The sequence below is a fragment of the Mastigoproctus giganteus genome, chromosome 6, assembly GCF_048544385.1.
Source record: "Mastigoproctus giganteus isolate SK-2022 chromosome 6, ASM4854438v1, whole genome shotgun sequence".
NCBI classification, from domain to species: Eukaryota; Metazoa; Arthropoda; class Arachnida; order Uropygi; family Thelyphonidae; genus Mastigoproctus; species Mastigoproctus giganteus.
Genome location: NC_143580.1, coordinates 55,408,928 through 55,432,732, shown reverse-complemented (window position 1 = coordinate 55,432,732; position 23,805 = coordinate 55,408,928). Strand labels below are relative to the sequence as shown.

Below are 23,805 nucleotides of genomic sequence, written 5' to 3'. Positions count from 1 at the left end.
GCATTTTTGTAATGCCAAACAATATGAGATTGAGATTTGCCACAAGAAAAAGGCTCCATTGAAGAAGAGATCATCACCAAGTTGTTATCTGAAGTGCCTAGAGGACCTCTCGCCTCAACCAAGTACTTAAAAGTGTTGTTTGTAAGAAAAAGGTCAAGCATGTTGGCTGTTTGGTTAGGATTGTCTAGTATTCTGGTAAGGAAATGAACAATCTGTGCAAGGTCATTAATAATTGCAAAAGTCTCAGCATCTCAACCAGCTGGGTCTGTGTGACCAGAAAACAGAAGCCAGCTGGAGTTATGAACATTGAGACACCAAGGAAAATCACTTCATTAGTAGGAAATCTGGACTGGAGACAGTCAAGTTCAAGAGATGAAGTCAAAGAGTTTAAAGTGATTAGTGGAGTTGAAAGAATGATAGAGGCAACAGATGAATTTAACAGAATGTGTTAGAGAGATTTTAAGCCAAAGAAGATCAAAAAGAGGAGATCCAAATTACTAATTCTGGAATATCGAAGCAGACATATGCACAAGTACCAACTTTGAAGCAAAAGAAATCATACAACAAATAATTTGCAGTGGTTGAATCAACCAATCTCATTTGAGATTCTATCAGAAAAAATACATGGGGTTTGGCAGACTACGTGGAAATGGACATCATTGAAATTGGAACTGAGGACATGTATATTTGTGAAATGAATGAGCAGGTGTTTGGGAGGTTTAGATCACTTTTCAGGTATGTCTGTTCTATTAGTTTGACTATTCATGATGTATTCAGCAGCAAGAAAAGATGCGGAGGACATGTCCTATGACGTAATGAAATTTCTGGATATGGCATACACAGAGCAAGAATATACCCAGCTCCTTGACATAATGTGGCCTCAACAATGCACCCCCTCCCTTTTTTTTTCTTCATGAGAAAAAAAAAGAATAGTATTTTCTTACTAGATAGTTGATATACACCTACAGTAAATCTTGATCTGAATATAACCAAAATTTTATATTTCTAGAGTATATAACAAATAGGAAGAGAAAAATTATTTGATGCTAAAAAAAAATGGATAAAGGAAAACATCCATTATATGTGAAACTTTACTTACTCTTTGGGAGGCAAATGGATCTCTCTGTTCATGGTCTAAATACTTTTCCAAATTGAAAAAAGTGTCAAAAAAAATTGGAGTCATCCTACATTTCTTGAGGTCAGATAGTGAGATTTTTCCTGGAACTTGTGGTTTCACCATATCCAACATCTGAAAGAGACAGGGAAATGGGTGTTGAAAAATTAAAAATCACCAAGTAATAACAGGGAATTATAATTTCTTATCAATCAAGTATTAATTAATATGTAATAATCGAGTATATTCCTTCAACGCAATCAATGATATTGATTCTATACCCAAAGTAACTGGGAAATTCTATTTGAAGAGCATTTTATCAAGAGACCAGCCTACAACATATAACGCATCCTCTTTTTACAAAATGCCCAAATTAGAAGAGTATGGAGGACATGTGAGCATTATCCTGTTTCATCTGTTCAGAAGTTGCTTTAGAGATACTGCCCTATGGCAAAGATGTGGACACATTACAGGGGGTACAGAAAAGATTGAGACTACCTAAACACACACACACACTTAACCAAGGTTGGTCAAGCGTATATTTAGGTAGTCTTATTAAGTGAGAACTGAGCACTAATTTCCAGTGTTGGGAAATCAGGCATCTGCAGGGGTAACCTATCAGGTCGTTTTAGGGCTTAAACAATTTAAGTGCATTCAATATTTTTTCTTAAATTAAATGAACTTTATATATATATATAAATATATTAATATATATTTATTATATATATATTTATTATATATATATTAATATAAATATATTTAATATATTTATATTAATATATATATATATTAATTATATATATATATATATATATATATATATATATATATATATATATATATATATAATTAATGTGTGGTTTGTAGAATAAATAAGGTGTCTGTGAAAATGGAAATGAAAAGTACAAAAGTGTCAGAACTAAGAGAAGTTTAAGGAATAGTAGAAAGTGGAAGTGAAGTAGTGATTAAACAGGCAAAAGAATTAGAAAAACCTAGTGCAAAAAAGAACTGGGACCAAGAGAAAAAAATAAATAAATAAAAAAAAAAATATATATAGATATATTTATATATATATATATATATATATATAAATAAATAAATAACGCTATATTCAGATATGGGAGGGCAATTTTAGCAAGAGGTCGAATCAGGGGATGGCAAATATGCATAATCTGAATATAGTAGATTCAAAATGATACATAGCCAGAAAATTCATCAGGGGCACTACTCCTGACCATGTATCAAGCACTGCATTTCCAAACTTGTCTGTAGTATTAGAAAAAAGGAAGGGGGCAAATATGCAACCTTTTATCGTAATACTAGTAGACAAGGTAGTCCCTACGCAGTGTAAAAAATGTAAATTAAAATAAATATGAATATATACAAATTTACAAGTGTAATGTAAAAAAAAAAAATATAGACAAGCAATGCTTGTCTATACTTTTTATACACGTCACATACATCTATATTATTATTATTATTTTTTTTTTTTTACATTACACTTTTGTAAATTTGTATATATTCGTATTCATTTTAATTTACATTTTTTATACTGCGTAGGGACTACCTTGTCTACTAGCATTACAATAAAAGGTTGCAGTTGCCCCCTTCCTTTTTTCTAATACTACAGACAAGTTTGGAAATGCAGTGCTTGATACAAGGTCAGGAGTAGTCCCCTAATGAAATTCCTGGCTATGTTTCATCTACTATATTCAGATTATGCATATTTGCCATCCCCTGATTCAATCTCTTGCTAAAATTGCCCTCTCATATCTCAAAATAGCGTTATTTATTTATTTACTTATATATATATATATATATATATATTTTTTTTTTTTTTCCCTCAATCCCAGTTCTTTTTTGCACTAGGTGTTTCTAATTCTTTTGCCTGTTTAACCACTACTTCACTTCCACTTTCTACTATCCCTTAAACTTCTCTTAGTTCTGGAACCTTTTGTACTTTTCATTTCCATTTTCACAGACACCTTATTTATTCTACAAACCACACATTAATTATATCCTTTTGCTTCCACTACTGCTGCTGCTGCTCTGCGTGTTTTGGAACATTAGACATAATATAACTTTTGTTATTTTCCGTTTTCTACTTATTTTGCTTCTCAGCAGTTATATATTACTACTATATATATATATATATATTTTTATATATATATATATATATATATATATATATATATATATATATATATATATATATAAAGATGAAAAATAGCAATAGAAGTAGGATAGTAGGAACATGCATTTCACCCTCGTATTACACTTAATAGTTTAACGAACAGGAAGAACTTTACAATTAGACAGCAGAATGATAAAAAAATTATTAAATAACACCTAAGCTTGCTGGGGTTGTGAAACCCAACCTTGTAGTAAGGGCTCTGGCATTTGTAAGCGTTAATAACTCTACTCTCTACTCCACTTTGCTCTCCCAATCTAGCACCAGCAGACTTCTTCCTCTTTCCCAAGGTGAAAACTGTCCTCAAAGGAAAGAGATTTCTGTATGTTGAGAATATAAAGAAAAACGTGCTCACAAACTGAACACTATCTCTTTGGACACCTTTGCCGACTCTTTTTAGAAACTTTCAGAACGTTATAATAAGTGTATTCAATCAGGTGGTGATTACTTGGAATAAAAATAAAACTATTTTTGAGCTCCTTCACTTTATATTTTTATTGCACCAGTCCGGGAAATTTATTTATTTCCACACTTTGTATATATGCAAACACACCTAAAAAAGGCGGTGTATACTAAACACAGTAGGGCATCTTTACACTTAGTCATGTGATATGCACATCGAGACATAAATTTAAATTGAGAAGGAATAACTGTAGAATATCTATATTAAAATTACCTCTCATATTTTAAATATATGCTCCTTCCATAGGTGCACCCAAGAGTGAATAATAAATGAATAAGGAATTAACTAGTTTAATATAGTTTAATAGAGAAAAAAGTTAGCATGGAACAGTCATAGAATGATGAAAAGCTGTGAAGCATATAATGGTTATAAGTTGATCTGTAACAGTATCAAAGAAAGTATCACGTTGGAAACAGCTGAGTATAGGAAATCACTGGCTAAAACAGCAGGGGAGGGTGATAAGGAATTTCACACATAATAGTAATGGCAAATAATGCAAGAAAGCAAGCTTATATAGCATCAGCCAAAAAAAAAAAAGTTCAACCATCCATACCTTCCAAGAATTTCTGTCTAGTTCTCCCTTGAATTTATTCAACCCATACACTTCCACAACAACAGATGGAAGTCTGTTCCAACAATCAACCACCTGCACTGGCTGAAGGCAAATTTCCACACATCTATCCTGCAACCATCCTTCCTCAACTTGAATTTATGCTCCCTCATGTGTATAGTCTCAGCAAGTGGAAGAATGCCATTAACATTTAGCTTACTCAATCCATTCAAGGCTTTAAACACCTCAATCAAATCTCCCTGCAGGTGCCTAGTCTTGAGACACTGCAATTTGCAGAACTGAAGCCTTTCTAGGTAAGAACATCCTTTTGTTCCCTTCACCAATTTGGTTACTCTTTTCTGCACTTGTTCCAGCATATCTACATACTTCCTAAAGTGATGTCTCCAGACCTGTTTACGGTACTCAGGATGCAGCCTAACCATGGCCATATACAAAGGGATAATCACCTCCTTATCCCTGCTAGCAAAGTTTCTGTATATCATTGACAAAACACCATGAGCTGTCCTGGCAGCATGTCTGCACTGCTCAGAGAATTTCATTCTCCACTTTCTGAGTGTAATACCACACAGTTGATAAATTACTCTGGGGTTACCGCTACCCATGTGCAGTACTTTGCATTTGTTAATGTTAAACTTCAACTGCCATTTCTCAGCCCATTGACCCAATTTTCCTAGATCTTATTGCAGTAACTCACCCTAATGACTGTTGTTAACCACCCTACCAACTTTTGTATCATCTGCAAACTTAGACATTAAGCCTGATATACCCTCATCAACATCATCGATAAATATTGAAAACAACAATGGTCCAGCACTGCACCCTGGGAAACTCCACTAATAACATTAGTCCATGAAGACCAGTGCCCATTGATAACACTCTCTTTCTTCTTCTACTTAACCATCCCTTCATCCATAGCAGTAACTTGCCTTTAATGCCACATTGCTCCAGTTTGTAGAGCAGTCTTATGTGCAATGGTGTCAAAAGCCTTCCTAAAATCCAAGTATACGATGTCAAAATTATTAAGAAAAAAGCTGCCCTAGTGAATCTATGCACTGTAAAATCAGTGATATGCAAATTACAGGGACTGTTTATTAGAAAAAAAGTTTGAGATGAAAACAAATAAAAGCCCTGGGATAGACTGCACATATCCAGTTATTTTAAAGGAAGCAGTGAGAAAATGCACCAAACCATTAAGGTTAATCATGAAAGCTTCACTAGTCTCACAATGTAAGGTCAATCTATAAAGGCATTTCCAAAGTAAATTCAATAACTGCAGGATGACTAGTGGTAGAAAAAATCAGGGAGATGATAATTAAAAATGCAATAGAGTGCCAACTAGATGGAAATAATATTCTCAAGGGAATGCAGCATACTTTTATAAAGGGAACAATCTTAAGCTCAAACTATTATTTCATGAGCTGGATGGGAAATGACTCTTAACATTTTTATTTGGACTTTAGCAAAACATTTGACTTAGACCTGCAAGAGAGATTCTTATATACTGTAAGTTGGATCACACTGGGATCACAGCTAAGATCGTTAGATGGATTAGGGGGTGAATGCACGACAGGAGACAATCTCTTATGATTAACGGTATCCCTAAGAGATTGGTGCTGTTACCCCTTTTGGTTCAGATTTTCTCATACAGTAAAATCCTATTGAAATGAATACCATTTTAATGAAAGTTTCACTGTATCAAAAATATTTTGAGATCCTGAAGTAAATATCTTTCCTAATGAGGGAAGATATTTACTTCCCTTAGTAAGTGCCTCTATAAGTTTCATTTGAACAAAATAGCGTTAAAGAAAAAAATCAATACAACAAATTAATTTCAAAATCCACCTAAGGATAAGATTGTGATGGTTTACAATGAAATCATAAACTCTATGAAAATTATGAATGACACTAATCCCATATTATAAATACAGTTATGGCAGGAGTTGCTTTGATTAAGCTAAAAAAAATAGCACTGGCAAAAGAATTCAGTATCACACACATTCTAATAGGTTTTCCACATCTTTCAATTATGCTCAAATCCAAAATGGGACCATAATGGCCTCATATTTTCATTGATTTCAAGTCTTTTAACTAGAAACATACCCATAAGAAATTCACTTGTTTTGGGGAAAAGAAGCATTAGAATTTAATCTTATTAAACTTAAGCACAATGTAAATCCAACATTTTTGATTACATTCAAGTTCAATTTTCATGTTAATGTAGCATTAAAAAAAAAAAAAAAGAGTTAAAGACTGAAAACAAAAATCAGAGTGATATATGAAAAGTAAAAATAAAGTTATATTTTTACTGTACTTCATTTTTGAATTTATAATTATTTGAATTTTATATGAATAATTCAACTGAATATTTTAATGAATAATGCCTAATTTAACTGTTTTCTGAAACAGTTTCAGTCTCAACAATATTTTTTTACCTTTGTAGGAAGTATTTTGTCAGTTACTTTATTTATTATTGATTTTAAAGTTTATGTTTAAGTAAAAATAAAATGGAAATTGCTACTTCTATATACACTAAATGCCCATTACAACACATCACCTGCTTTTACCGCTCTTTTCTTCAGTCCCATGGTCAATACTATGAAGTGTGACGCATTATGGGTTGCCTTTTTTTTTCTTTTTTCTTTTTTTTTTTAAACAATCTACAACGAGCCTTACGTCTACTGTTCAAAGCTTACAGGAAGAATTTTTCCCAGAATGGTCTGTGCTTGTTAAAAAGAGACTGTTGGGATGGGATACACTAAAAGAGTTTTGCAGTTGCATCTGCAACAATATTTGCAGATGCACTGAGGCATTGCTAGGCAGGTCGGAAAACTGCTAGCTATGGGGAGATACACTGAAAAATAGATTAACAGCAGTCACAAGTAGTGCAAGTGATTCTTGCACTGCTTCTATTGGAACAGGTAGCAACCTGGAAAACAAGGTGTCAGGGATTTCAAGGCCTGCTGGAATTCTTCATGGGACAAGCAAATACATGGGTTGCATATGAGTAACTAAAGGTAAAAAAAGTTGCAAGTATATTGGTATGTACACTAATGCTAGGAGCAGCAAATAAATTTAATGAATTTGAAGAACAGATCAAATCATCAAGTGGAGACATTGTGGTGAATATCAGAGATATTCTTTTTGATATTCACCACATTGGTCACTCCAATATAAGGGATGCAGAATTGGAATATTGAGAGTAAAATGTGCATATAAAAGAAACAGACAGGAAAGGAGGGGCGAGAAGTTTGCTCTTAATTAAGAAGCACAATAAAATCTAAGGCATCAAAGAATTCTTTACTTATGTAAACAATAGATTGGTTTGGATTTTATTGGCGCATTAGCAACTAAGGCTATAATGTGCCAAGACCAGTAAACAATAGAAGGATGGGATTGAATCAGATTGGTCCATTAGATAATGGTCCTGTTGATGATCCTGCTTGGGTTGCTGACAAACTGAATAGGCATTTTGAATCTGTATTCACACATGAGAAATTTTTTTAGAGAAAGGGGATGCCAGAAGTGTATAAAATTATAACACGGAGCTGAATGATTCTGTGACAACACAGAAGAAAGTGCTGCAGCTAAAAGCTAAATGGGATAGATGGTATCTATCCAGTTATATTAAAGGAAGCATCAAAAGAGGTAAACAAACCTTTAGCCATTATTATGAGACCATACCTGGATTCAGGAGAGGTCCTAATGGACTGGAGACATGCAAATGTATTCCCAATTCACAAAGGGGAATCAAAGGGAAACATAAGTAATTACAGAGCTGTTAGCTTGACTGCCACTTTCATGGAAAATAATGGTGTTACTGTATAAAAACATAATGCAAGACCATCTAACCAGAAATGCAGTTATAGTAGTCACAGTGGATTTAAGAGACTATCTTTTCTGACCAATCTAATTGGATTCTATGATTCAGTCAATGCAAAAAATAATTTTGATATCATATACTTAGATTTCAGAAAAGCTTTGATACTGTTATACATAAAAGATTTCAACACAAATTAAGCAGTGTGGCATTAAATTTTAAAATTGCTGCTATGGATAAAGGGATGATTCAGTGAGAGAAGAAAGAGAGTTGTTATCAATGGGCACTGCTCTTCATGGACAAATGTTATTAGTGAAATCCTCCAGAGTTCGGTGCTTGGCCCATTGTTGTTTTCTACATTGTTGTTGTCTCAAAAATATTGATACAAACGTTTAGGGGGAGGTAGGTAACATCTAAAGGAATGTGAATCGCATAGGAACCCATAACCGGAAACGTCACCATAAGTCAGTACATGGCGCTGTTCATCAGTTCGGGAGAGGGAAAATTTCTGGTTTACTCATTCAAGCAATAGTTGCCACACAAAGAGCATGCATCGATATACGAACTGTAAGCTGGCAGACATGCACCTAGTGTATGGATTAGCAGAGGGCCCACACGGTGTGTGCCCCCATGTGGCACAACATCGCTTCGCAATAAATGTGTGGGCAGGTATGGTCGGTGACATCAAGTAACCCTGGTGAACAAGTTCTACCAGGGTTATTGATGATGTTCCAGCAAATGTGAGACGCAACATTTGGTTTCAACATGACGGGGCGCCTGCCCATTATGGAAGGTGTGTTCGTGACCATTTGAACAGGCGTTTTGGGCGTCGATAGATTGGCCATGGTGGACCCGTTGCCTGGCCCCCACGCTCACCTGATTTATCGAGCCTTGATTTCTTTCTGTGGGGAGCCCTCAAATCTATCATGTATGAATCGCCTGTGGAGATGGAAATGGATCTCGGGGCGAGACTCGTCTGTGCTGCTGCTACTGCTGAAGAAACTCCAGGTGTGTTCGACCGTGTCTGCCAATCCATGCTGCGTCGGTGTCACGCATGCATCGCGTCTCGTGGTGGAACCTTTGAGCATCTGTTGTAATATCATGAAATGCATCCATCTCGTACTCTATTGTTAATATGTCAAATAAATGTTTGCCACTAATTACTGTCTTGTGCCTCTGCTACTACTTTCTCGTGACGTTTCCAGTTATGGGTTCCTATGCGATTCACATTCCTTTAGATGTTACCTACCTCCCCTAAATGTTTGTACCAATATTTTTGAGACACCCTGTATATTTACTAATGATATTGATGAAGGTATATCAAGCTTAATGTCTAAGTTTTCAGATAATCCAAATGTTGGCAGGTTGGTTAATGACACTAATCAAGGTACGCTGCTAAAACAAGATCTAGAAAATTAGACAGCTGGGCTGAGAAATGGCAATTGAAGTTTAACATTGACAAATGCAAGGTACTACATATGGGTAGTTGCAATCTCAGGTTGGTGTACCAGCTGTGTGATATAGCACCAAGGGTAGTGGAAAATGAAAACACCTGTGGGAAATTGTGCAGTCAGATATTAAATTCTCTGAGCAGTGTAGACAGGTTCGTGGGGTTTTTGTCAATGATATACAGGAATTTTGCTAGTCGGCATAAGAAGGTGATTATCCAATTGTACAAGGCAATGGCTGCATTTTGAGTACAAAACTCTTGATCTGATTGTAGTGCATACAGGTCCGGAGGCCTTATTTTAGGAGGAATGTAGATCGGCTGGAATGGGTGCAGAGAAAGGTAATAAGATTAGTGAGGGGCAAGAGCAGAGCATTTTTGGTATGAGCACAAGGATGTTCTTACCAAGAAAGGCTTCAGTTCTGCAAACTGCAGCATTTGAAGACCAAGCACCTGCAAAATGGTACGATTGAGGTATTTAATGCTTTGAATGGACTTAATAAGCTTAATGCTGATGGAATCTTTCCTCTTGCTTAGACTACACACGATGGACATAAATTCACACCGAGGAAGGGCAATTGCATGTCAGATGTGTGGAAATATATCTTCAGCCAGAGGGTAGTTGATTGTTGGAACAAACTTCCATTTGTAGTGGAAGTGGGTAATTTGAATTAATTAAAGGAGGAATTAGACAACCATTGGAGAGGATGGACAGGTGATGTGAGAATGTTTTTTTTTTTTTTTTCTTCCTTGGCTGATGCTGTATAAGCTTACTTCTTTCATCATCTGCCACTAATATTAACATAAAAATTACCTCAATGGTACAACGTGTAAACACTTTTTTTTTTTTTTTTTTTTTTTAATGTATATATAAAACAGCTTAGGTTCAAGTTTTACTGTATCATCTTGTTTTGACATTCATGGTGTACTGTCTCTGCACTTGTCTCTCATTTGTCTTTTGTAATTGTTATTTTCAATAAATTAGTAAAAGTGGCCTTTACTAATTTATTGACAGTGGAGGGCAGTGTTTTGCCTCTTATTTCTAGACTATCAGAAATGAGAGTTAAGAATTTAAAATGCAAAATTTCTTTTCTTTTTTTTTTCTTTATTTTCTTCAAAATTTATTTATTTTCTTTTTATATCTTTAATTATATTAAGTTTAATAAACTTTAAGTTATTTTATTAATCTTCATTGCTTTCTAAACTATACCCTTCAACGAAATTAAGAATAAATTCACTCTGATTTTAGCACAGTTTTACTATTTATTGCTAAACAAAAAGGATGGAGAAAAAATGACATTTTAAGACAGAGAAACTCTATGGTACCAAACCTAGTACAACAGTGAGACAGAGAAGGGGAAGAATCAAAAGATGGATTCTTTACAATAAATCCAAAGATTTGATAGCTATGCTATTCATAATGCTCATATGCTACATGACTAAACTGATTAAATTTTTGTATTTTTCATTATTTTTCATTAAAGTCAAAATATTGTTATTGATAAAACTAAAAAAGCAGTGCATTGCAAATTTTTCTGTAAATTTGTATATTGGCACTTGTTTTCATTTAACAAATTGAACTGTTATTTGCATTTGCAATCACTAGCACTACATTTTAGTCATTATAAATGTTTACAGATGTGAATAAGTTTAGTTAGTATTGCTTAATGTACATTGAAGTGTATTGAATTGTACTTCTCAAAAACTGCTCAGCCACTATGCTAAACCACTACACAACCCAACCAACACTTCTCTAAAATTCAGAAAAATTAGAGATGTCAGATTTTAAAGAGTTTATAGTAACTTTTGTGATCTTTCCTCATATTAATTCAATCTACCCACTTCCACAAATATAACAATCTATTACTCTCTGCCTAAAAACAAATTTCCACGCATCTATTCTGAAACCATCATTTTTTGATTTAAATGTGATGATTTAAGTCATTTAAATCATTAAATCATTTATGAGATTTAAATATTGCGTGATTTGCCTGAGAAAGGGTACAGATGCCTTCAGAATTGAGTTTGTTCAACTATTCTAAGAACTTAAACACTTCAGTTAGATCAATATACAAATGGATGTTTCCAGATGCTGCAATTTACAGAACCTTGGTCTTTCTTGGTAAGAATGCCCTTTGGTGTCATCAACTAATCTTGTTGCTCTTCTCTACACACTTTCCAACAGGTCTACGTCCTCCATAAAACAAAGTTTGTTTTCAAACCCGTCTGCAGGGATCCAGATGTAGCCCAATTATTGCTTCATACAATGAGATAATTACCTCTTTGTCCTTATTTTCTCTACTGGCAAAGGTTACTTTTGATAAAAATCACATGAGCTCTACCAGCCTGTCTACACTAGTCAGAGAAATTTATGTTACACTGAACAATCATTCACAGGCCTTCATTCCTCACGATCTTTAGTACTTTCCAAATGGTATATTATTCTGGAATTACTGCCACCCAAATTCAATATCTTGCATATTTATCAGTGTTAAACATCAAATACCAGTTTACAGTCCATCTGTCTAGTTCACATAGATCTTGAAGTGGCATACATTAATTAATGTCATAACTATCATGTCCACTTTTGCATCATCAGAAAACTTAAACATTAACCTTAAAACCCCAATCAGAATCATTAATAATTGTTAAAAACAATAAGGGAATCAATGCTGGTCCCTGAGGTATCCTACTAATAACATTATTCCATGAAGAGCAATGGTTCACTGATTAATTAAAGCCTGATGGTTGCTAGTTACTGTCTTGCTAATTTAATCTCTTACTATTTGTATAGCAAGATCTTCTTTTTAAGTAACTCACTTCACTGTTATTTAAAAAGAAGAGTTACTCTTCTTCTTCTAGGAGTTAATCTTCTTTCCTCAGAGTTAATTAAAGAGCTCTTTCTACTTTTAACATTAGCATTAGCAGAAGCATATGATGCAAGAAAGCAAACTTATACAGCACCAGTCAAAAAAACCCTTCCCATTTCACCAATCCATCCACTCCAAATGTTTGTCTAGTTCTGCCTTGAATTTATTTAAGCTGTCCACTTCTACAATGACAGATGGAACTTTGTTCTAGAAATAAACCACCCGCTGGTTAAAGGCAAATTTCCGCACATCTAGTCTAGAACTGTCTTTCTCCAATTTGAATTTGTGTCCCCATCAGGCAATTAATCTGGGCAAGAGGAAAAATCCTAACAGCATTGAGCTTGCTCAAACTATTCAAGGCCTTATACACCTCAATCAGATCACCTTGCTCCAAACGCTGTAATTTGCACAACTTAAACCTTTCTTTGTAAGAGCAATCCTTTGTTCCATTCACTAATCTTGTTGCTTTCTCTGTACTCGTTCCAGCAGCTCTACGTCCTTCCTAAAATGAGGCCTTCAGACCTGTATACAGTTCTCAAGGTGTGGCCTGGCCATTGCATTTATACAAGGGGATAATCATCTACTTATCCCTGCTAGCAAAATTCCTGTATATCATTGGCAAGACACTATGAGCTATCTTGCAGACCATCTGCACTGCTCAGGAAACTTCATATCTGACTGCACAATTACCCCCAGGTCCTTTTCATTCTCTACCGCCCTCAGTGCAGTACCACACAGTTGATAGGTTACTCTGGGGTTACTGTTCCCCATATACAGTACTTTACATTTGTCAATGTTCTACTTCAGTTGCCACCTCTCAGCCCATCTGTTCAACTTTTCTAGATCCTGTTGCAGTAGCATACTGTCATTAGTGTCATTAACAACCCTTCCAACCTTTGTATTGTCTGCAAACTAAGACATAAAGCCTGATACACTTTCATCAATATCATTAATAAATACAGAAAACAACAATGGATTCAACACCGGACCTTTGCGGACTCCACTAATAACATTAGTCCACGAAGAACAGTGTCCATTCATTATCATTCTCTGTCTTCTCCCACTTAACTATCCCTTTATCCATAGCAGCAATTTTCCCCAATGCCACACTGCTCAAATTTGTATAGCAGTCTTCCATGTGCAACAGTATCAAAAGCCCTCCTAAGATCCAAGTATATGATATCAAAATTAATTATTCTTTGCATCCAGTTCCTTTGTGATCACATCATAGTATCCAATCAAATTGGTCAGACAAACCTTCCTCTTAACAAACCCATGCTGTGTCTGAACTATAACTGACGTCTTGTCTAGATGATCCTAGTGTTTCTTTGACCAGTGTCTCCATTAATTTCCCTGGAATGAAAGTTAAACTAACAGGTCTGTAATTACTTGTGTCACTCTGTTCCTCCTTTGTGAATTGGAGTCACATTTGCACATCTCCAGTCCATGGGTACTTCCCCTGAGTCCAAGGGAAGCACTCATAATTATGGCTAAGGGTTTGCTTACTTTCTTTGCTGCCTCCTTTAATGTAACTGGATAGATCTAATCCACCACAGGTGGCTTCCTTATATTTAACTTCAACAATTATTCCTCTACTTTGCTCTCAATTATTACAAAATCATTTAGCTCCTTGCAAAGTTTGATAAACTTCTGGCATTCCCATTCCTGAATAACTCCTCATGTGTGAATATAGACGCAAAATACTCATTCAGTTTGTCAGCTACCTAAGCAGGGTCCTCAACAGCTGAACCAGCAATATCAAGTGGACCAATTGATTTATTCCCTTCGTACATAAGAACTCTTTGCTGCTTTTCTTTGCATCCTTTGCCAAAGATTTCTCATAATCTGCCTTCGCCTGCCCATGCTTCGTAAGAGTACCCCTTTGTTCCATTCACTAATCTTGTTGCCCTTCTCTGTACTCGTTCCAGCAGCTCTATATCCTTCTTGCAATGAGGAGTCCAGACCTGTATACAGTACTCAAGGTGTGACTTCATTACACACCAGCTTATATCTACCATAGGCTTTGTGTCACCTGATGATTTATATGCATCCTATGCATTTTTCTTCTCTGCCACGAGTCTCATTAGTTCTTCTGACATCCATTTATGCCTAAACCTTGAACAGTATTTCTTAGTTGGGACAAAAAGCCTAGTAGCTTCCAAGATTACTTCCTTGAATACTTCCCATTTAGAATTTGATGTTGGTAACATCATCAGTTGGTTCCACTGTATAGACTTTAAAAACTGCTTCAGACTACCGTAGTCACCTTTATGAAAGCAAAAACCCTTCCCTTTACCCCTGATGGTAGTTACCTCTTTGAGTAAATCCCACATCAGCACACTGTGATCACTGCCACCTAATGGTTCCTTTATCTGCAGATTACGATTTATAACTACACTTTGTCTCCTACCTTACCTATCCCTTTACCTATAGTAGGCACTTGCCCCTAATACCACATTTATACAACAATTCTTCATGTGGAACAAAACCAAATGGTTTGCTGAAATCTAAGTATATGACATCAAAATTATTCTTTGCATCCAGTTCTTTTGTGAAAAACTGCATAATAGCCAATAAAATTGGTCAGACATGACCTCCCTTTATCAAGTCCATACCATGTTGCTTTATGGCTTCATTACCATCAAGATGATTTGTATTACTTCTTTAACTATTGATTTTATTAATATTCCTAGCACAGAAGTCAAACTTACAAGTCTATAGTTATCCAATTCATCGTTTGAAGCACCAATAGGTGCACTGATGTGAACAGGTGAGATATTTTCACATTGCCAATCTATAGGGTTTCCTTCTACACCCAAAGGATGGTCTCAGTATTATAGTTTAATGCTACAGTGCTTCTTTTAATATAACTGGATATATTTCATCAACCCCTAGTGCACTGTTCACTTTTAGATGAAATAGTTCCTCTTCCTTTCAGTTATAAAATCATTTAAGTCCCAATCAGTATTAGATAAGCTTCTGATATCTATCTCTAAAAGCTTTTTCGTGTATAACTATAGATATAAAATATTTATTCAGACTGTGAACAACCTGTACAGCATCATTAATAGTTATGCTATTGATATCAAGTGGACAATGTCATTCATTCCTTTCTGTTTAGTGTTAACCTACAAAAAGAATTCATTACTACTTTTCTTTACATTCTTAGCCAAAGACATCTCATAATCTGCCTTAGGATGCCTACACCACTAAGTAACTCGATTACAGATTAGTTTATACTTACTAGGCCTCCGTAGTTGAGCGATCAGGAGTGGGAGTGCAGTAGCACTCTTTTTGTAGACTGGTGTTCAAGCCTCTGCCTTCTGAATATGGTTGATCCGTCAACCCACACTGGACCAGCATGGCAGATTATGGTCCACTTTTCTCAACATGAATCACTGAGGAGGCTTCCATCCTGCAATGGATTGATAATAGCTGCTGCTTACCCTTTCTTACCCTTATTGACAATTTATAGTCATCCCATGTATTTTTTCTTCCATGCTAGTAAGCTCAACAGTTCATACGACATTCATTTTGGTATAAACCTTGAACAATATCCCTTAGTTGGTTTAAAAAGCTGGTATAAATAATGATTAATTATTTATTCCCTGGTTGGCCTACTTTCATTCTGTTAATTGCTTTTCACCTCAATGAATAACTGTTAATGATTAACTACCTGAACATTTCCCATTTGACATCTGCATTTACAAACATCAGTTGGTCCCAATGAAAAGAAGCCAAAAAGTGTCTAAGACCATATTTACATACAAATGATTTGCATACAACAAATCAGCCAAGCCCAAGAGATATGTCCAATTTCTTAGGTTCATAAAAGTACACATTATGCAAATCAGATAAAACTTGTAAACTTTGTTAAGTGTCTATAATGTTATCAATTTAGCATTAGTAGAGATATATGATGCAAGAAAGCAAGCTTATGCAGCATCAGCCAAAAAAAAAAAAAAAAAACACTCCCATTTCACCCCTCCGTTCATACAAAATACCTTAAATTTATTTAGGCTATCAACTTCCACAACAAGGGATGGAAGTCTGTTCCAACTACCGCTGGCTAAAGGCAAATTTCCACACGTCTATCCTACATCTGTCTTTCCTCAATTTGAATTTTTGCCCTCTCGATGGAAGTCTGTTCCAACTACCGCTGGCTAAAGGCAAATTTCCACACATCTATCCTACATCTGTCTTTCCTCAATTTGAATTTTTGCCCTCTCAGGTGATTATTCTGAGCAAGAGGAAGAATCCCATCGGCATTGAGCATACTCAAACCATTCAGGGCTTTATACACCTCTATCAAGATCACCTCGCCGGTGCCTAGTCTCCAGACACCGAAATTTGCATAACTTAAGCTTTCTGCGTAAGAGTACCCCTTTGTTCCATTCACTAATCTTGTTGCCCTTCTCTGTACTCGTTCCAGCAACTCTATATCCTTCTTGAAATGAGCCTCCAGACCTGTATACAGTAATCAAGGTGTGGCCTGACCATTGCCTTACACAAGGGAATAATCACCTCCTTATCCCTGCTAGAAAAATTCCTGTATATCATTGACATGACACCATGAGCTACTCTTGCAGCCCATCTGCACTGCTAAGAGAACTTCATATCTGCCTGCACAATTACCCCCAGGTCCTTTTCATTCTCTACCACTGTCAGTGTAGAACCACAGAGTTGATACGTTGCTCTGGGGTTGCTGTTTCCCATATGTAGTACTTTACATTTGTCAAGGTTAAACTTCATTTGCCACCTCTCAATCCATCTGCTCAACATTTCCAGATCCTGTTGCAGCAGCATAGCATCAATAGTGTCCTTAACAACCCTGCCAACCTTTGTATCGTCTGCAAACTTGGACATTAAGCTTGATATACCATCAACAATATAATTTATAACTACAGAAAACAATAATGGACCCAACACTGAACCCTGAGAGACTCCACTAATAACATTAGTCCACGATGAGCAGTGTCCATTGATTACCACTCTGTCTTCTCCCCCTCAACCATCCCTTTATCCATAGCACCAATTTTCCTCCAATGCCACACTGCTCCAATTTGTGTGGCAGTCTTCCATGTGCAACAGTATCAAAAGCCTTTCTAAGATCCAAATATATAATATCAAAGTTATTCCCTGCATCCAGTTCTTTTGTGACTGCATCATAGTATCCAATCAAATTGGTCAGGCAAGACTTTCGCTTAACAAAACCATGCTTTGTCTGAGCTATAACTGAAGTCTTGTCTAGATGATACCGCAGTGCTTCTTTAACCAGTGCCTCCATTAATTTTCCTGGAACAGAAGTTAAACTCACAGGTCTATAACTACTTGTGTCAGCCTTTGATCCTCCTTTGTGAATTGGGGTCACATTTGCACATCTTCAGTCTATGGGTACCTCCCCTGAGTCCAAAGAAGCTCTCATAATTATGGCTAAGGGTTAGCTTACTTCCTTTGCTGCCTCCTCTAATATAACTGGATAGATCCCATCCACTCTGGGTGCCTTTTTTATGTTTATCCTCAAAAATTTCCCTTCCACTTTCTTCTCAGTTATTACAAAATCATCTAGCTCACTGCCAGAGTTTACTTCACCTCTGGCATTCCCCTTCCTGAATAACTCCTCATGTGTGAATGTAGATGCAAAATACTCATTTAGTTTGTTAGCCACCTGAGCAGGATCCTCAACTGTTCAACCATCAATATCCAGTGGACCAATCTGATTCATCCCTTTCCTTCTAGAGTTTACATAGGAAAAGAACTCTTTTCTGTTTTAATTTTGCATCTTTTGGCAAGGATTTCTCATAATCTGCCTTTGCCTGCCTAATCTCCTTTGTGACTTGGTTACAGACCAGCTTATATCTATCATAGGCTTCCATGTCACCCATTAATTTATATGTATCCCATGCATTTTTCTTCTCTTCCATATGTCTCATTAGTTCATCTGACATCCATTTAGGCCTAAACCTTGAACAATATTTCTTAGCTGGTATCTAAAGACTAGTAGCTTTCAAGATAAATTCTTTGAATGCTTCTCATTTTGAATTTGCTGTTTGTAACATCATCAGTTGGTCCCACTGTATAGAATTTAAATAATGTCTCAGACCATCGTAGTCGCGTTTAAGAAAACAATAACCCTTCCCTCTACCCCTGATGGTAGTTACCTCTTTGAGTAAATCCCACTTCAGCACACTGTGATCACTGCCACCTAGTGGTTCCTTTATCTGCAGATTTTTAATGCATGAAGAATCACTACTGATAATCAGATCAAGGGTATTACTTCCTCTAGTTGCCTCCCAAACATGCTGATGTAGAAAACAATTATCCAATACATTCACAAAAGCCTTGCTAGTGTGTGAGTGACCAACCCACAAATTCCAGTCAATATCTGGGAAATTTAAATCCCCCATTATAAGACTCTCTGATTTACTGGCTCACTCTATTTCCCTGTACAGTTCCTTATTATATGCATCAGAGTCATTAGGCCTATAGCACACTCCTACTCTCAATTTTGATCTCCCAATGCTTATGTCACACCAAACTGACTCGACACTGCACTGTCCAGCGATGTCAACTTGCTTCACTTCCTTGGATTTTATGTGTTTCTTAACTAATAGCATAACCCCTCCTCCCTTCCTATCCTGTCTGTACACATTGTACTCCCCAAATTCCAGTTCTGCTTTCCTTATATCTGTGTGACACCACGTCTCTGATATCCCAACAATACCTGCCTTTGATGTTTTGAGCAATACCTCAAATTTATTTACCAAACTCTTAGCATTGGTGTACACACAAGTATACATGCACCTGTTCCTATTCTTAGCTACCCTAACACAACCCATGTGTTTACTTGTACCACAATGACTCCCAGCAGTCTCTGAAATACCATGCATATTGTTTTCCAGGCTGCTGCTCATTTCAATAGCAAGAATCACTTTCACCTCTGCCAGTGGCTACTGTTAATCTATTAGTCCTTGTATTCACCCCGCCCCGAGCTAGCAGTTTTCCGACCCACCTAACACTGCCTCGATAGCATCAGCAAATATTCTTGCACCCTTTCTATTTAAGTGTATCCCATCCCTGTAGAAGCAGTCTCTCCTGTTAACTAGTACAGACCAGGCTGAAAAAAATTGTACCCCTTGAGCCTTGCACAATCTTTCCAGGGCCGAATTGATCGACAAGGCTCTCATCATATACTCCCTCCTATTGTGTCTGGGCAGAATTGCAGACACTTTCAAATTCAACCCTAATTCACGGCCTTTTTTCAACAGTGACCTGTACTTGTTAAGTAATTCCACCGGTCTTCTACTGAATTTTTATAAAATTCAGTAGGAGACCAGCGAATCAATCTGAAAATTTAGACTGCATTTTCTTTGTAAACTTGGCTAAGTCGAACTTCTTGAAAATTATAAAAGCAATCAAGTGCATGTTGGTTAATCCTGTGTGTGTGTGCGCGCGTGCGTGCGTGCGTGCGCGTGTGTGTGCACGTGTGTGTGTGTGTGCGTGCACATGCGTGCGTGCATGCACTGAATAACATTTATTCCATACTCGGTAGCTTGATTTACTGTCTGAAACCTAGTTTATGCAAATCTCACAGTTGTGTATAAACTAGGATTACTAGATAACTGAGACGTACTTTTTTTGAGAGCTTAGAAAGAGGAAAACTTTTACCTAGAAATATTTTATTATAAATATAATGGTTACAAATATGTCGAGGATCAAACTATGCTGAATTTCAACTCATCCATGACGTTGAACCACCAGCTTTCATGTCGAACTTATAGGTTTGTGACACCAGATGAAATGGATAATTCTTTGTGATGAAGTGAGCAGAACATAAAACCATGGGTAGTTTTGCACACACATCTCTCTCTCTCTCTCTCTCTCTCTCTCTCTCTCTCTCTCTCTTTCTCTCTCTCTCTCTCTCTCTCTCTCCCATTTCAGAATTCTTCTATCATTTTGGTGGACATTCAGTACCTTCCCCTGTGGTTGGTATATTTTCATCATGTTAACAGCTTTAAAAGCAATTAATGGTTCTTCTTTATTACTGGATAACTACAAAATGTCACTCAGACATGCTTTCTATCAGTGCAAAATTGAACTTTTTTCTTTATTGATGCACGGTCAGACCATTCTATTCAAATGTGGAAATATTTGCATATCAGAAAAATCTGTACATGTTCATTTGCATTTAAATCAGTTACTTGATCTATGTGCACAACTTCAGTTTGATTTACAATGGGTAAATGTGCATTCTCAACTAGACCTTAACTTCTATTTCCTGTGTAAGTAAATATAAGTCATTGTGGCCTCATGTTCATTTTGAGGCATATCACAATGGCAGCCACACTTCCTCTACATAGATAAAAATATGATAAAAATCTCATATTATTTTAATATATATCTGATACAATAGATACACTTAACACGTGAGTGGCTATGTACGGGAGCATCATTATGCTTACACTTTGAGTGGCTAATGCTAAGTAATACAACGATAATTTTAAAGTAGTAATACAATGATAATTTTAAAGTAGAAATACGATGATAATTTTAAAGTACAATGATAATTTTAAAGTATTAATACAATGATAATTTTAAAGTAATAATAGCAATCATGAAGAAGACAATTTTAAAGTAGTAAGGTGGTATTTTCATTACAACTAGAAGAGTCTCTAGAACGTTATCTGATCAACTAATCCATATTTACTGTTCTTACCTGACACAAACAATCCTTAAATGGCAGTGTTTCAAATCCCAAGGCTTCCATGCGTTGCAGTTGTTCTTCATAGAAGTACTCCAATTCATACATGGATAGGTAACCATCACCATCAATATCCATACAGCGAAACCAATATTCAATACTAAAAAGTCAAATTAATATGCAGTAGTAAATTAAGATAGCAAGAAAAGATAAAAACATGTAAAACAAATAACTATTAATAAGAAATTATCTAACCACATCAGTTCAAGTTAAGTGAAATCTTGTGATATTTCTTAAATGGGAATCTTAAGAAACATTAACATTTAGTGTTCACAAGAAAACATTAACATTAGTAGAAGCATATGATGCAAGAAAGCAAGCTTATATAGCATCAGTCAAAAAAACCTTCCCATTTCACCCATCCATCCATTCACTCCAAATGTTTGTACAGATCTGCTTGGAATTTATTTAAGCAGTCAATATCTACAACTACAGATGGAAGTTTGTTCCAGCAAACAACCACCCGCTGGCTAAAGGCAAATAGCTGCACATCTATTCTACAACTTTCTTTCCTCGATATGAATTTATGTCCCTTAATGTCTAAGTTCTAGGCGACTAATCTGGGCAAGAGGAAGAATCCCATCAATGTTGAGCTTGCTCAAACCATTCAAGGCCTTATACACTTCAATCAGATCACCTCACAAGTGCCTAGTCTCCAGATACTGCATTTTACAGAACTTAAGCCTTTCTTTGTAAGAGCAACCCTTTGTTCCATTCACCAATCTCATTGCCCTTCTTTCTCTCTCTCTGTACGCATTCCAGCAGCTCTACATCCTTCTAAAATGATGCCTCCAGACCTGTATAGAGTACCCAAGGTGGCTTGACCACTGCATTTATACAAGGAGATAATCACCTCCTTATTCCTCCTAGAAAAATTCCTGTATATCATTTGACAAGACACCATGAGCTACTCTTGCAGACTGTCTGCACTGCTCAGAAAACTTCATATCTGACTGCACAAATACCCCCAGGTCTTTTTCATTTTCTACTACCCAAGTGTAGTACCACATAGTCGATACATTATTCTGGGGTTACTGCTACCCACGTACAGTACTCTGCATTTGTCAATGTTAAACTTCAGTTGCCACTTCTCAGCCCACATGCTCAACTTTTAATCCTGTTGCAGTAGTGTACTGTCATTAACAACCCTGCCAACCTTCGTATCATCTGCAAACTTAGACATTAATCCTGATATACCTTTATCAATATCATTAATAAATATAGAAAACAACAATATAGAAAACAACAAATATAGAAAACAACAACTAACACCGAACCCTGAGGTAGTCCACTAATAACATTAGTCCACAAAGAGCAGTGTCCACTGATTACCACTCTCTGCCTTCTCCCACTCAACCATCCCTTTATCCATAGCAGAAATTTTCCCTTAATGTCATACTGCTCCAATTTGTACAGTAGTCTTCCATGTGCAACAGCATCAAAAGCTTTCCTAAAATCTAAGTACATGATATTAAAATTATTTTTTGCATCCAGTTCCTTTGTAACCACATAGTATTCAATCAGATTGGTCAGATAAGACTTCCCCTTAACAAACCCATGCTGTGTCTGAACTATAACTGAAGTTTTGTCTAGATGATCCTGCAGTGCTTCTTTATCCAGTGCCTCCATTAACTTCCCCAGAACAGAAGTAAACTGCACCCTTTGATCCGCCTTTGTGAAACAGGGTCACATTTGCACATTTTCAGTACATGGGGACCTCCCCTGGTCCAAGGAAGCTCATAGATCCCATCCACCCCAGGTTTCTTTCTTACGTTTAACTTCAACAATTTCTCCTCCATTTTGCTCTCAGTTATTACAAAATCATTTAGCTTCCTGCCTGAGTTTGATAAACCTCTGGAATTACCCTCCCTGAATAACTCCTCATGTGTGAATGTAGATGCAAAATGCTCATTCAGTTTGTCAGCTACCTGAGCAGGATTCTCAACAGTCAGACCATCAATATCAAGTGGACCAATCTGATTTATCCCCTTCTTTCTAGAGTTTACATAAATAATGAATTCTTTACTGCTTTTCTTTGCATCCTTGCCAATAATTTCTCGTAATCTGCCTGTGACTTGATTACACACCAGCTTATATCTACTACAAGCTTCTGTGTCACCTCATAAAATATATGCATCCTATGAATTTTTCTTCTCTTCCATACATCTTATTAGTTCATCTGACATCCATTTAGGCCTAAACCTTGAAAATATTTCTTAGTTGGTATGAAAAGCCTAGTAACGTCCAAGATTTATTCTTTGAATGCTTCTCATTTATAATTTGCTGTTGGTAAAAACAAATCTGACAACTCCGGATTTATTAAAACTCTGATCTCAAGAGCAGAACTGCAGTGTATTATGGTTTCCAAATGAACACTAATAATACCAATCTATTGGAAGACTGCAATAACAATAAGTAAATGAAGCATCCATATCTAATGATTACAAATATAGATGGTGAATATATTATTTATTTATAAGATCATAGTATGTGATCTCTGGTTTACATATACAAGTTTACAGAATGCAAATGGTGTAGTTATATTAAAATATTGTATTTTAATCAAATAAA

General features: G+C 36.1%; 1 protein-coding gene across 1 annotated transcript in view; it reads right to left on the bottom strand.

Annotated features, from left to right (window-relative positions):
• Window positions 1-23,805, bottom strand: part of LOC150084291 (uncharacterized) — a 282,690-nt gene that overhangs the window by 42,667 nt on the left and 216,218 nt on the right. The window contains exons 10-11 of the mRNA XM_090375967.1: window positions 21,190-21,334; window positions 1,100-1,249 (exon numbers count right to left, since the gene is read on the bottom strand). Of these exons, the coding sequence (XP_090232093.1) occupies window positions 1,100-1,249; window positions 21,190-21,334 (295 nt within the window). The remainder of the gene's footprint in view (window positions 1-1,099; window positions 1,250-21,189; window positions 21,335-23,805) is intronic.